Source organism: Chelonia mydas, chromosome 14 (genome assembly GCF_015237465.2).
Source record: "Chelonia mydas isolate rCheMyd1 chromosome 14, rCheMyd1.pri.v2, whole genome shotgun sequence".
NCBI lineage: Eukaryota > Metazoa > Chordata > Testudines > Cheloniidae > Chelonia > Chelonia mydas.
In genome coordinates, this window is record NC_051254.2 from 25,908,124 (window position 1) to 25,923,278 (window position 15,155).

The 15,155-nt window shown below is 43.2% G+C and overlaps 1 protein-coding gene across 5 annotated transcripts in view; it reads left to right on the forward strand.

Annotated features, from left to right (window-relative positions):
• The first annotated feature begins 8,847 nt into the window (after window positions 1-8,847).
• Window positions 8,848-15,155, forward strand: part of LOC102947197 (myosin heavy chain, skeletal muscle, adult) — a 30,940-nt gene continuing 24,632 nt past the window's right edge. For all 5 annotated transcript variants that reach the window (XM_037913488.1, XM_037913487.1, XM_037913489.1 and 2 more), the window contains exons 1-13: window positions 8,848-9,051; window positions 9,137-9,280; window positions 9,373-9,529; window positions 10,346-10,373; window positions 10,475-10,583; window positions 10,680-10,772; window positions 10,969-11,032; window positions 11,128-11,226; window positions 11,326-11,429; window positions 11,509-11,647; window positions 13,786-13,904; window positions 14,004-14,153; window positions 14,849-15,019. In XM_037913488.1, coding sequence (XP_037769416.1) covers window positions 8,848-9,051; window positions 9,137-9,280; window positions 9,373-9,529; window positions 10,346-10,373; window positions 10,475-10,583; window positions 10,680-10,772; window positions 10,969-11,032; window positions 11,128-11,226; window positions 11,326-11,429; window positions 11,509-11,647; window positions 13,786-13,904; window positions 14,004-14,153; window positions 14,849-15,019 — 1,581 coding nt within the window. The remainder of the gene's footprint in view (window positions 9,052-9,136; window positions 9,281-9,372; window positions 9,530-10,345; window positions 10,374-10,474; window positions 10,584-10,679; window positions 10,773-10,968; window positions 11,033-11,127; window positions 11,227-11,325; window positions 11,430-11,508; window positions 11,648-13,785; window positions 13,905-14,003; window positions 14,154-14,848; window positions 15,020-15,155) is intronic.

A 15,155-nucleotide genomic window follows, 5' to 3' on the forward strand; every position in this document is an offset into this window, starting at 1 on the left:
AAATAAAGATTGTAGAGACATTTGCATACAAAGAACTAGCAGGGGCTTTTGTTTTTTACAGATTAGCTTTGGGGTCTTATTAAGGTTTGTGCATTATTGAATGCTTAATTTTAACTCTTGTCCTTTGCATGCATCCATTACAACACAGTCTTTAATTACCTGATCACATAGTATTTCTCCATTATACATTATTACTTTATTCGCTGAGAGGACAAATAGTGTTAAATGTGACACAAAGATTGAGAAAGTGAGCGCTCAAGAGTAAGAAATTCCAAATGTTAATGTTGAAAATTCAGCCTAAACCCCTATTCTATTCTATTCTATTCTATTCTATTCTATTCTATTCTATTCTATTCAGATTCTTATACCATCCTCATCAACATAGTATCTGAGCATCTTCCAGTATTGTATTAAGCAATGTGATTTACTCTGCTCACATGCGGTTTGTTCTTTCTCTCAGCTTCTCTCCAGGAAGGAATTGTTCTGCAGAGGAGTCTTTACTCTTGGTAGGGTTTTTGTTGGTGGTGTTTTTACATTAGATAAAACAGGCCGGAGAAGTGCCTCTGGGACTTGGAGTGGAAGGTGGGGATGTGTGTGATGGTGCTTAGTTCATGGGGGAGTTTGTTCCACAGTCTGGGACCAGCACTCCTCCAGGAGTTCTCAAGACCAAACATGCCCAGGTTTTTAACCTTTCCCCATAGGTCAGATTTCTAAATCTTTTATCATGCTTGTTGCTCTCCTCTAGACTCTCTCCAATTTGTCCTCATCTTTTCTAAAGTGCAGCACCCAGAATTGGACACAGTACTCCAGATGAGGCCTCACCTGTGCCAAGAAGGGTGGGACACTTACCTCCCTTACATACGACACATCTGTTAATACACCCCAGAATATTAGCCTTTTTCTCAACTGCATCACATTGTTGACTCATATTCAATTTGTGATCCACAAGAACCCCCAGAGCCTTTTCAGAAGATCCGCCTAGCCAGTTATTCCCCATTTTATAGTTGTGCATTTCAGTTTTACTTGCCAAGTGAAGTACTTCGTGCTTGCCGTTATTGAATTTCATCTAGTTGAATCCAGACCAATTATATAATTTGTCAAGGTAATGCTGAATTCTAATCCTGTCCTCCAAAGATCTTGCAACCCCTCCCAGTTTGGTGTCATCTGCAAATTCTATAAGCATGCTCTCCACTCTATTATCCAAGTCATTAATGAAAATATTGACTAGCATCGGACCCAAGACTGACTCCAATAGATACACCATCCCAGTTTAACACTGAACCATTGATAAGTACCCTTTGAGTGCAGTCTTTCATCCAGCTGTGCACCTACGTTATAGTAATTTCATCTAGACCACATTTCCTTAGTTTGCTTATGAGAATGTCATTGGGGACTGTGACAGAAGCCTAACTAAAATCAAGATACATCATGCTTACTGCTTCTCCCCTGTCCACTAGGCCAGTGACCCTGTCAGAAATGGAAACCAGGTTGGTATGGTATGATTTGTTCTTGACAAATCCTTGCTGGCTATTCCTCATAAGCCTGTTTATCCTCTAGGTGCTTACAAATTGATTGTTTAATAATTTGTTCCAGTATCTTTCCAGGTCTTGAAGTTAGGCTGATTGATCTATAATTCCCCAGGTCCTCTTTGTTACCCTTCTTAAAGATAGGTACTATATTTGTCCTTCTCCAGTCCTCTGTGACTTCATCCGGCCTCCAGGAGTTCACAAAGATAATTATTAATGGTTGCAAGGTTGCTTCAGCTAGTTCCTTAATTATCCTAAATTGAATTTCATCAGGCCCTGCTGACTGACTACACACAACTTATCTAAAAATTGGTTAACCTGTTTTTTGCCTATTTTGGCTTGCTTTCCTTCCTCCTTGTTGTTAACATTAAACTGTGCTGAGTATCTGGTTACCATTAACATTTTTAGTGAAGACTAAAGCAAAATAGGCATTAAACACATCAGCCTTCTTGATGTCATCAGTTGTTAGCGTTGCTACCTGCTAAGTAGAGAACCTACACTTCCTTTGTCATTCTCTTGCTCCTAATGTATTTAAAGAACATCTTATTGCCTTTTATGTCCATTGCTAAGTATAACTCATTTTGTGGCATAGCCTTTTGATTTTGTTCCTACAAGCTTGTGCTATTCTTTGGTACTCCTCCTTTGCAATTTGTACACTTTCACCCAAATTGCCTTCCATCTTCAGATTCACTACCGATTCCACCCTGTTGGTCAGGATCAAGTTTAAAATGGCTGTTCCTCTGGTTACTTCCTCCACTTTCTGAAAGAAGAAATTGTCCACAATCCTTTCCAAGAACTTACTGGACATTTTGTGGTTTGCCGTATTACGTTCCCAACAGATGGCTGTCCTTCCTGAACAAGTTATACCCCTCTGTACCAATATTCCAGTCATGACATTGATCCCACCAAGTCTCAGTGACACCAATTAAGTCATAATTTAGCTTATATACTAATACTTCCAGTTCTTCCTGTTTATTCCCCATATGCCTTGCATTTGTGTAGACATCTAAGATGTTGAGCAGATTTTCCCATTGATTTCACTCTTGTTGCTCCTATGACCCTACTGTAATTTTCTATTTCTCCCCCAACATCTAGCTGTCTGTTAAAGTTGCCTTTTTTACACTTACCAGTGGGCTTTTATCACCTGCCCCCTTGAACCTAAGTAAAAGCCCTCCTCAGTAGGTTGGTGAGTTGGCGCATGAAAAATCTTCGACTGCTTGGTCAGGGGGACCCCAATCCTTTCCAGCAGTCATCCTTCCTGGCACAGCATCCCATGGTTGAGGAAGCCAAAGCCCTCCTGTCAACACCATCTGCGCAGCCATACATTAATTTCCAGGATGCACATATCCCTTCCTGGGCCCTTTTCTTGAACTGGGAGGATGGACGAGAACACAACCTGTGCCCCCAATTCCTTCACCCTTGATCCCAGAGCCCTGTAGTCATTGCTGATCTGCTCAGGGTCATACCTAAATCATACATACATCACTGCATGTAAATCAAAGCTTATGAATAGCCAAATACCCTAACCACAGAGCCAGGAAAGGACTAGATGTGATAGCATGGAAAAATCCATCCTGCAGATCACAGCGTAGTAAGCCAGCTACAATTAACAACAAATTCTTTAGTGCACTCACTGTACAAGGAACATGCACAAGGTGCTGGCTTCCAAGCAAGAATATGCCCATGTTGTTATCATGTGTCACAGAAGGAGAGTAGGAGCACAAGAAAATGACAAGGCATCCATCATTCCTTCTTGGAACTGTTGCCTTCCCCGATTATTTTAGTTAGCCCTGGGAGGTAAAGCTACATATCAGATTTAAAATTGACCCAGAAGATATATAAGTGGGATCTCTGAATCAGTGTAGTGGAATCTGAATAATCCTCCTCAGTTAACACACACTATGTCTATCATAGGGAGTCCAGAAGTGAAGCTTAAAAATGAGAGACAGTTTCTAGCTAAAACTAAACATAAAGGTAGAGTACAGATTAGCAGTCCAAAGTGTGTAGCTTTGGAGCTCCACAGATTAACAACCGTTTCACCCAAGAAGGAGTGTAAGAGGAGACTAGTGCTCTCGTTGTAACAAAATCATACTGATGCTTTTGGGGAGAGACGAGCACTGCAGTGCGCCTCACCAAAATTAAAATAAGAGTGGAAGTTATTCCTTACAGTCTTCATGCAGTGCTGGAGAATTTCAATTCTAATGTGACCTGAACAGGAATTAGATCAAAAGTCTAGATGTGGGTTTATACAAGAAATTACAAAGCCCACTTAATGTTACTGTCATGTGACAATGACAAAGAATCACACAGAGTCATGTTCTTTTAACACGGAACAATACATTTTAATTAGAATAAGGAAAAAAAACTGATATCCTCCCTCTCTCTCTGATTCACTCCAAAGCTTCCTCCTAGACTAAGAGTTGCTAAACTTTTTCATAGCCATATATTAATAGGATCTTATAGGGAATCCTCCCTCTTCATTCACAACCACAAGTACTGTCTCCTCTTTGCAATTGCATAACAGTCTTGTGGCAACTACAGCAATAGTTGACAGGGAAGAGAAATAGTAGAAAAAATGTCATGTATTTTTAGCTTCTTTTAATGCAATGTAGCAGTCAAGAATAAGATAGAGACCCCCGCACCAGGTGACCAGCACCAGGTGATGCTGGTTCTGATCATAGGGCGGGGCTCAGGCGGGTGGTGACGCTGGGTCTGGCCATAGGGCAGGGGCTCAGGCGGGTGGTGACGCTGGGTCTGGCCAGGGGGCAGGGGCTCAGGCGGTGATGCTGGTTCCAACCACCAGGCAGTGTGGCCTGGCAGGGGCTATACTCAGATCGACTTATTTGAACCTCGCTATCTGACAGCAAAGTGGGAAGTGGGCTAGGGCATGTGGGGAGGGGAGGAGTCAAAGAGTCTGGGTTTCCTGGGAGACTCCTGGGGTTGGGCTCCCTCTCTAGGCCTCCCAATCAGACGCCTGCCTCTCTCGTTGCTACTGGCAGGCAGTGACTTCTTCTGTCACGTGGCAACTTGCAAAGCAGCACTAAATGGTGACATCCCAGTCTGCCTCCACTGGGTGGCTGCCAATGGCATGGACCGAGTGACGGCTGTCCCTCCAGGATCTTATCAGGCCGAGGTTCACTAGGTCCCATATTGGGCTGCCCTTCCTTGTCCATTAGTGTAACAGGTAATTGCACTGCCTGCGGGACACCATTCAGTGACTGCCAGCCCCACACCGGGGCCTCACTCCCATGATGGGGAGCGGCTTTAGGGAACCACAGAGCAACTGATTTTGGAGAGAGCAACCCCAGCAAAGTCCCTGCAGCAGGAAAGACACATACTGGGGGAGGAAACAGGGAGAGCAGCCCCTACTGGTGGGAGAGGGTTTCTGCAAATCAGCAATTCCAAGCAGGTCAGCTGGTGTGCAACAGGGGTGGCTTGAGGGGAAATAATGGTCACTCAGAGCAGACGTGGCACAGCAGGAGGGCAAGGGGAAGGTAACTACTATTCTAACCACAGAGGAAATCTGAGGGAAATGTGGGAATGTGGAAGACTCGCTGAGACTGGGATTTGGCCGGGACACTTATGTTCATGCCCTGATTTTTGTACAGAAGGAGTTAAAAGCCACACAAGATCTTTGAACATCCCGCATAGCTGCATAGCATCTTGATTTTATGTCTCATCTGGCAACATAGACATATTTTTGAGGTGTATAATTGTGATCCAGTTTTGTTGTGTTTTGAACAAGCCACAATTCCCACCCCAAAACTGGCCAGGTGCAGGAGAGGACATGAGCTCCTCACTGAGCGGTAGCTTCCTCCTCAGAACTTTTGAATGACTCCCATTGTAAGGAAAAAGCTTATGAATGAGATGGAGAGATAGAAACATCTGAGGATAGATAGATAGCAGTGTATTCTGAACCCTGGTGGGTTATAACCTGCATTCTTTCTGATGTTTATGTAAAAGAGCGCAAGCATATTCTCCAAATATGTGAACTAATATACTAGTCATTTGCATGAAGTCTCCAGATTTCTGGACCTTCAGCAATAACAGGTATGACTGTTGATGAAAGAGGGCACAGGTGGTACAGGTTGTAGGCTTCAGCATGGCTGAGATGAGGTTTCAGGCCAGTGCTACAGGGTGGCTCACAGCAATACCTCCTCAGCGGTGGCTGGCAGGAAAGATGGCACATCCAAAGCCCTGCCTATTCTGACAGGCCTGGGAGAGAGGGTATGGAGTGATGTGGGGATTGTGCATGTAGAGTCCATGATAATTGTAGAGACACAGCTAAGGCCAGGCCTGAATGGAAAACAACCATCAATAAAGGTTGTAAACAGATTAAGAAAGAAAGACATGAAAAACTGATTGAAAAAAAGGCCAAGCATCATACAAAGTCTTCAGTGGGAGCCTTCATGTTCCTATGTGATATCTGTTCATGATCTTGCTCCCTACAGATCAGACTATACAGTCACAAGAGAACACATGAGATGCCATGATGGCATAGTTGGATACAACGGAGCCATGCCATGTGCAGTGAGGTGAAAGTCTTGGGAGAACAAGAGCACTGCTTTCGTTCTGAGTTTAGTTTCAGAAAGACAGAATGAAGACAGGAGAAGAGATTAGCCAGGACTGATGAGTTAATTGTATGTCATCCCCTCTACTGGGTAATATGAGCACCTGGGATGTGATACTGTTCCATGGCTGGTCTCTGCAATGCAACTCACTACAGAGACTGACACCTAAAAAGTTAGGAACAATATGTGGAATTAAAAATAAAGTTACTGTCACCCTTCAATGTGTTTGCAAGTAGCTCCCAAATACAGCTAGGCAAAATGTTGCTAACAAAACGGGGATTTTTTGGCACAAAAATACAGCTTTTTTGATACCAAACATTTTGTGAATTCATGTAGATTTTGCTGAATTGTTTTGGTCAAAAGAAACCCTTAAAAATCGGAAATGTTTTGATTTGATTTTTTCTAAACAAAAGGTTTCATTTTTTTGTTTCAAAATTTTCTTAAATTGTATTTTGAAAAATTAAAAAATGTTTATAAAGCTCAAAATCTACACAAAACAGTCTTCTTCTTCTTCTTCTTCTTCTTCTTCTTCTTCTGTAAGTATCTGTTTGCGACACTAGGCATGTATTTGGGTGACTAGCCCTTCTCGCCACTTGGCCGCCATAGCTACAGCTAAACACTGCTCTGATTAGTGCGCTAGCCAAGCTAGTGTGGGTATATTGCCTCGAGTTGGAATTTGTAGCTCCAAGTGTAGATATACTGTTTGTCATTTCTGAGATCAGGACTATTCCAAACCTCTCTCTGCTTGCTTTATTGCAGGATTTCCGAGACCACAGTTGCCAAAAGTCTTTATAATAATAATAATAACAATTAATAATAATGATAAACCATTTAATCTCTACCGAGCTCTATGACACAGAAATCTAAAGTGTCGCATAGTAAATCAGTGGCTCAGCCAGAACTAGAAGCCAGCAGTCCCAACAGTGCCCTGCTATAACTACTACAGAGCACTTCCTCTTCAAATTCCCAGTCATAATATTTATAGGAGATTTATTCACATAGCTGGTAAGACAACAAATCTTTCTATATATATCCATGTCTTATATGAATGACAATCATGCTCTGAGTCAAGTTTGCCAAACAATACTTTGCCAAAAATGCCTTGACCTAAGAAAGAGGAGGAGGCTGCTGCATGTGCAGATAAGACCCTATAAAAGTGCCCCTAGGATGAATCTGCCTTGTTCTTGCACAGAAAGCTTCAAGGTAGGTGTATGGGGGGATCTGGGCTTGCAGAGAGGAGAAAGTACCCCTGCATACCACACATCCCACTGCATTCCTGCTGCTGCTAGCACTCATTTCCAGGAGGGATTGGCTCTGTCATCAGGGCTTTTAAATCCATTTTTCAAGGCATCTATACATTTTCAGTCTCCAGTTTACCACTAGAGTTTCATGCAGCAATAAGAAAGGAATTTCTATTTCTATTTTAGAATACTGACCAGCTTCCAGTCTGCATACTAGCCATCTGGTGTCACGAAAGAGGTAAGATCCTGATTTACTAATTCCCAGGGGAGGGTGAGTGACCCTCTAGGGTGGGATTTCTATACAGCTCAATAGGCAGTCATTGTATCCCCTAATATCTATGCCCATTGTGTAAATGCACTGTATATTGCACTTGGGCTCTCTTGCCCATGACAGGCAGATCTCCAAAGTGGCTGGACTTGAAGCCACTGACCACTAGTGCTGGGCCGGCCAGTGCCCTCTCTGAGATACCTCTCCTGAATACACACATCACAACGTAATTGTACACAGTGAGCTCCGACACCTCAGCTCGTAGGTCCCTAATAAACCAGGACAGAGTGGCCCAACAGAGGAGACCCACCGGGGACAGAATCTAATTACTTGTCCACAGAATAAATCTATTCTTTTAATGAACATGTATCCAGAATTTGCTTTTCCCCCACACCCCAAACATCACTGACAATAATTTTGCGCCAGCTGAAAGAGACGCACCTCTCTCTGGTAAATGCTAATCAAGTTTTCATCTCTTACTGCACAGAGTAGCTTAGTGAGTGGGACTTAGATGCCATGTGTGAAAATGCCTTCAGAAGAGGGTTTCAGGCAATGTTTAAGGCAGCTGGTGGCCCTTTCACACTGACTCGACCAGTCTGACAGTGCCACGAATGTACCGTATAGTTCTTATGTAGTTAGGTAAGGAAACTATAAAAGGAGTAATGGCAAATAAAGGCATATTGATAATATTTGGTTAACTGGAGTGGGAGAGACAGACAGACAGAGTTTAAATTACATGAGAACCAGTGCTTTATTCTCTAATGCTGGAAAATTCTTTATCAAAAGCAATGACAATAGTAACCTCCCCTTTGCACCTCTCCCAATATCCACCCTCCTGCTCCCTTTCCCTCACTGTAAGCACACCATACAGTCTAAAACATAGCTAGAAGAGAGGATGTAAGAGGGCTTTCATATTTCCTAGTATGTTTTTGGCTCTTCCTGGTCCCTCATGTAGGGATCTGCATATGCTATTCCTATCAACAAATGCGGTGGACAGTGGAGTTCATCCCAATGGAACTGCATGGCCCCTAATTATAGAGATCTGAACAGGCAAGGTGAAAAAGGGGTGGGAATGAAAAGTGTGATAAAGTGAAGCCCCAAATGAGTGTCTGGGTCTAAAGTGAGTGAGAGAGCCTATCACCCAGCTCTGGCGTTTCTTTCATTCCAGTTCCTGAGTCAAAAAGGTAACATTTTCTCCCCATCAGAGCTCACTGCTGAGCTGCCCTAGATAAACCGCAGCCATGTCGTCGGATGCTGAGATGGCCGCCTTTGGGGTGGCAGCTTCTTTCCTCCGAAAGTCAGAGAAGGAGAGAATTGAGGACCAGAACAAGCCTTTCGATGCTAAGACTTCGGTCTTTGTGGCGCATCCCAAGGAATCCTTTGTGAAAGGCACAATCCAGAGCCGGGAAGGAGGGAAGGTCACAGTCAAGTCTGAAAAAGGAGAAGTGAGTAAAAACAAGGAGTAAGGAACAGCATTTTGTTCCTCCTCTGTTCTTAGCTGATAGAAATGGGTCTCTTCTTTCCTTCCAGACTTTGACTGTTAAGGAAGATCAAGTCTTCTCCATGAACCCTCCCAAATATGATAAAATCGAGGACATGGCAATGATGACCCATCTCCATGAACCTGCTGTCCTGTATAACCTCAAAGAGCGTTACGCAGCCTGGATGATCTATGTAAGTACAGGCCGATGTCTTTCCTGGACTTCCAAACTAACAGCTACACTAAATCATGTGGAAGCCCATCACGTTATCTCCCTTTTTTTCAGACCTACTCGGGTCTCTTCTGTGTCACTGTCAACCCCTACAAGTGGCTGCCGGTGTACAACCCAGAAGTTGTGACTGCCTACAGGGGCAAAAAACGTCAAGAGGCCCCTCCCCACATCTTCTCCATTTCTGACAATGCCTATCAGTTCATGTTAACTGGTGAGTGGCTCAACTCCTGAAAAGTGATTATAGAGTGAAAATTTCATATGAGGAATCACAATCTTCTTTCCGGGAAATATGACATTCAGCTAAAGACACCAAAAACCTTCAGAACTAGCAATGTGCAAACACGAATTCATCCAAAGACAAACTGAACCTGACCCAAACATTAGCCCAGCTCTCAGAGAACCCAAAGCAAACCTTTTTGGAAGTTCACAAGAGTGTGGTTAATGGAAAAAGTACAGAAGGTCCATATCTGCGTCTGCACTTTCTGGCTCTAGCTGGGCCCAAAGAAGACCTGTAAAAAATCATGACACTCTGTTCTCAGGAAGCCTGATTCTTCCTGACTTTGCATCGTGTGTGTCATTTACACTTGTGCAAAGTGGTGCATCAGAATTCTCCACTCCCTTACACCTTGTGAGATAATTCACACGCACTTTGCACTCTTTTTGCACTGATGCTATGCAGATGGTTATAAATTGAGGATCAGGTCGTTATTCTATATACCCCTTTGCTGTCCTGAGATATAAACAGCTTCATCAGATTTCTGTAAGAGGGAATTCTGTGAAAGGGACATGGGTGTAAGTATCCTGTGATGGCTCTATTGATCTGCATGAGCTTATATTTATTATGGCTAGGATTTTCAAAGAGGCCTAAGGGAGGTAGATGCTGAATTCCTATGGACTTTTAGTTAGTTGCCGGATGCCCTGAGGCCCCTTTGCAAATCCCAGCACTTATTTGTTTCATTCAGTTTTCAGTGAGTTCAATGTTACACAGTAACTCTTTTAAGTCTTTTTGGTTCTGTCTCTTTCACAGATCGGGAGAATCAGTCAATCCTCATCACGTATGTATATTTCCCTGCTCCGGTTTTTGCTGGCTTTGCTGTGCACTGCAGGAAGAAACTCTTTGGTGATGTGTTCTCTGCTTCTCTGTTTGATTTGACAGCGGAGAATCCGGTGCTGGAAAGACTGTGAACACAAAGCGTGTCATCCAGTATTTTGCAACAATTGCAGTTTCTGGGGAGAAGAAGAAGGAAGAGCCGGGCAAAATGCAAGTGAGTTGGTCATTAGAGAAGGGATTAAATGTTCTATTCTGAAGCTGCCATTTGGTTTAAAACGACCTTAATTTGACAATAATTGTTACTTTGTAGGGGACCCTTGAAGATCAAATCATCAGCGCCAACCCCCTGCTGGAGGCCTTTGGTAATGCCAAGACCGTGAGGAATGACAACTCCTCTCGTTTTGTAAGTCTTTTTGACAAAATTGTTCCTAGCCACAAGTGCAATGATGGGCCGTATATGTTCCTACCATTAGACTGACAATATAAATCTTGGCTGAGTTTTCACACCTGCGGAAGAGACCCCAGGGCAGCTTTGCAAATCCCACTTCTGGAGTCTGTCTCTGAGGGTTTAAACGAAATAACTTTTTTTTCCTTTAAAGGGTAAATTCATCAGAATCCACTTTGGCACCACAGGGAAACTGGCTTCTGCTGACATTGAAACATGTAAGGGACCTCCCTTTAAGGGTCACAATTCTCTGTCTCTCTTTCTTTCTCATGGTGTTTTCTTGTGGCTAATTGTACTTTACCTGCCTTGCCAGATCTGCTGGAGAAATCTAGAGTCACTTTCCAGCTCAAGGCGGAAAGAAGCTACCACATATTTTATCAGATCATGTCCAACAAGAAGCCAGAACTAATTGGTAAGAAACGTTTTAACTCTTTTGGTGGAACGGTCACTGATGAACTCGGTAACATGGTCAATTAAATTATATCCATGTATATCCTATTCTTGTTTTCAGAGATGCTTCTGATTACCACCAACCCATATGACTTCCCCTTTGTGAGTCAAGGTGAGATCACTGTAGCCAGCATCGATGACCAGGAAGAACTCATGGCCACAGATGTAAGTAACACATGAGAATTATCATGTGGAGTGTTAACTTTACTGGAGAAGATATTTACATTACTGATTCTTCTGGCAGAGCGCCATTGACATATTGGGTTTCACTGCTGAGGAAAAAACAGCCATTTACAAGCTGACAGGGGCAGTCATGCATTATGGGAACCTGAAATTCAAGCAGAAGCAGCGTGAAGAACAGGCAGAGCCAGATGGCACCGAAGGTATTGGCAAAATCTGTATCTAAACTCTCAACCAATAACCCAGGGCCAGATTTACAGATATGTTCTAGATGTTTCGTTTAACTCTGGCATTGCAAATCCAACTTTAATTTGTTTTAAGCAGATAATTCAGTTGAGTTCCAACCTGCTTTGCATCACTGGAACAGCACATAACAGCCAGAGTTTGCTAGTGAATCTGTCCCTATGGCTGCTGCTATATTAGACACTGATTTGCCACTCTGCCATCAGTTTTATATTGATGTAAATCCACTAATGTCAATGGTGTTGCACTGGTGTAAAGCTAAAGTAATGCAGTGAAGAATCCTTCCAATGTCTCTGCTAATGGTGATGAAGAAACAGAGAAGCAAAGGGCCTAAGTTTACATGGCCTGGCACCTAGTCCCTCACTTAGTGAGGGGGGATTTGATAGCAGCATTCAACTACCTGAAGAGGGGTTCCAAAGAGGATGGAGCTAGGCTGTTCTCAGTGGTGGAAGATGACAGAACAAGGAACAATGGTCTCAAGTTGCAGTGTGGGAGGTCTAAGTTGGATATTAGAAAAAAACTATTTCACTAGGGAGGTGGTGGAATCTCCATCCTTAGAGGTTTTTAAGGCCCGGCTTGACAAAGCCCTGGCTGGGATGATTTGGTTGGGGTTGGCCCTGCTTTGAGCAGGGGGTTGGACTAGATAACCTCCTGAGGTCTCTTCCAACCCTAGTCTTCTGTGATTATGCCTTGCAAAGTGTGTATAAAATGTTGCTTCCAGGATATGTGAGCAGAGAGTTCTGAACTAGCAGGGTGTTACATCCAATTTGCACTCACTTTGTATGAGGTGGCAGGCAGTGGAGAATGAGGCTCTTAGGCACTGACACTGAGCTTCATTTGGGCTGAGCCTGGCAGATCTCAGGAAGGGCAAGGTTGGCAGTGAACCACCTCTGAAGTCCCTGGGATTCTCCAGCTTGCTGGGGCCAACCCTGCTGACTAACATAAGCTGGTATGGCCAGAGAGCTGCTGTAATGTATGCTCAACTATACCAGCCCCCAGGAGCTGTTTTTTCAGTGGAGAATATCTATGATACTGCAGCAGTCCTGCCATAATCCCTTTGTCGGGAGCACTGCTGGGACGCCCCATAGCTGATGGGCTGCAAGGGGAGCACTGAAGAGCTGTTCCAGCTGCTTTATACCTTCCAAGGAAGTCCCTTATGCTGAGGATATTTCCCAGTGCTTGAAACTGTCTGGTTTATGGCATTTTATTCCAGTAGAGGTGGTGTAAAGGCAAAGCAGCTGAGTCCAGAATTGGGGCCCTAGGGTTTGAGATCCTTCCGTTAGATAAAAAGATAGAAGCCACTTGTTGTCTCTGAAGAGTGAGAGTCTGTGCTCTGCCCAGGATTCTGATCTTCCTCTCTCTAGGATGTATGTCTCTGGAAGGGAATATAGGAGTGGTTCTATAAATAGACATTATTTCAAGGTCAGTTGTTCACTTTGTCAAAAGCTAACTGCTCTTTACAGAGTGAAAACGCTTCGCTTTCTTTAGAGGATTAGGATCTAAGGGCAAATGCAAACAGAACGAAAGAAAACAGTTGTAAGGAAACACGACCATTATAGACCTGGTCATGATATATTCAATAATGGCATTACATGCTGTTATTAATAACAAAATCATTTAAGTAATTTAGCCAATGCTGGAGGCCGCAGGAGCTGTGGGAGCTGAAGTCAATGGAATTGCACAGGTTTAGGTCAGGACAGTGTTTGGCCATTAGCCTGTTTCCTTCTGATCATTCAGAAATTAGAATCCCTAGACAAGCTGCACAGTAAAGTGGAAAAGAAAGAACTTCAAAGCCATCTTTTCATTCTGTCTGTTCATCGGCTTCTTTCTCCTTAAAAATTGTTTTTATTTGGCCCTTATGAGGTATTTGTGAACAAATTCTTACAATCACTTGATGTACAGACCCTCTCAATCAAATGCAAAACAATTAACCGAGAAATCAAAAAATAAAGGAAGATCTAAACTCCATAATTACTGGAGTTATTAATAGATGTGGTAGCTGGTAAAACACAAACAGATCTCATTACTCTTTTCTAGTCATTATAAAAGACACCAAAGCCTATCTTTGAGCTACTAATTCATTCCTCTCCTTATTTAGTGGCTGACAAAGCAGCCTATCTGATGAATCTGAACTCAGCTGACCTGCTCAAAGCCATGTGTTACCCCCGAGTCAAGGTTGGGAATGAATATGTGACCAAAGGTCAAACCGTGCAGCAGGTAACAATTGGTGATCTAGAACTCCTGGTTTGAATTAACACACCCGGGTTTCTTCTTCTGCTTTGTATGGTAACTCCAGTCCCTCTCCTACTGGTTTAGGTGCACAATTCGGTGGGTGCTCTGGCAAAGGCGGTCTATGAGAAGATGTTCCTGTGGATGGTTGTTCGTATCAACCAGCAGCTGGATACCAAGCAGCCCAGACAGTACTTCATTGGTGTCCTGGACATTGCTGGCTTTGAGATCTTTGATGTAAGGAGCAGGGATTTGACAGCAGGTTCCTGGAAGGGACACTCAGGGGTTCTGAGAACTTTGAGAGTTTTTTTAACATTGTATATTTTTTATTTAAATAATTTCCTGGAAAAGCCTGACTTTTCTGCAGAAACAGTGTCTCTTGATCTTACATTAAGGCAGCATGACCCTCTAATGAGTCCATTTTTTGATAGACTTGTGTGGTACATGTAGAAATGACAACTGCACTGAAAGTGCATTCAAATTGTTAACAGGTGGTACCTAATAGAAAAGAAATGATTGTGTACCTAACACAAATTATTGTAGGTGTTTATGGCACCTAGTGGGCAGCTCGCTAATTCCCAGGCAGGCTTGGGGCTGAGGGTTTGGAAATGTGCCAATAGGCCAGAGGGCTGAGAGCTCAGAAGGGGTTGGCCAGGTTCAGACCCAAATGCCTGGTCATGGATCAGGGCCAAGAGTTGAGAAATGCCCAAGTAGGCTTGGGTCCCAGAGCACAGAAATACCTGGAGAAGCCTAGGCCTGACACTGCAGAAATGTCTTGGCAGAGCTGAGAATAGAACTCCCAAAACATCTGGCTGGCTTTAGGAAGAGGAATTCAGAAAGTCTCCCAGGATTTGCTGCACAATAGTAGCATTGTTCTTCATAATTTAGCTTTTTCACATACACATTGAAAGTAATTCTTTGCATTTTTGTAGTTCAACAGCCTGGAGCAGCTGTGCATCAACTTCACCAATGAGAAACTGCAACAGTTTTTCAACCACCACATGTTTGTGCTGGAGCAGGAGGAGTACAAGAAGGAAGGGATCGAATGGGAGTTCATTGACTTTGGGATGGACCTGGCTGCCTGCATTGAGCTCATTGAGAAGGTATCTTTTCAATTCAAATGCCTTATATATTCAAGAATTCTTTAATTACTGTGTTTTGCATTGAATTTTAGATGGATTTTCCATGCTGAGGGCCATAAATATCTTGACCCATAATGTTCTAATTTTTTACTCTGAA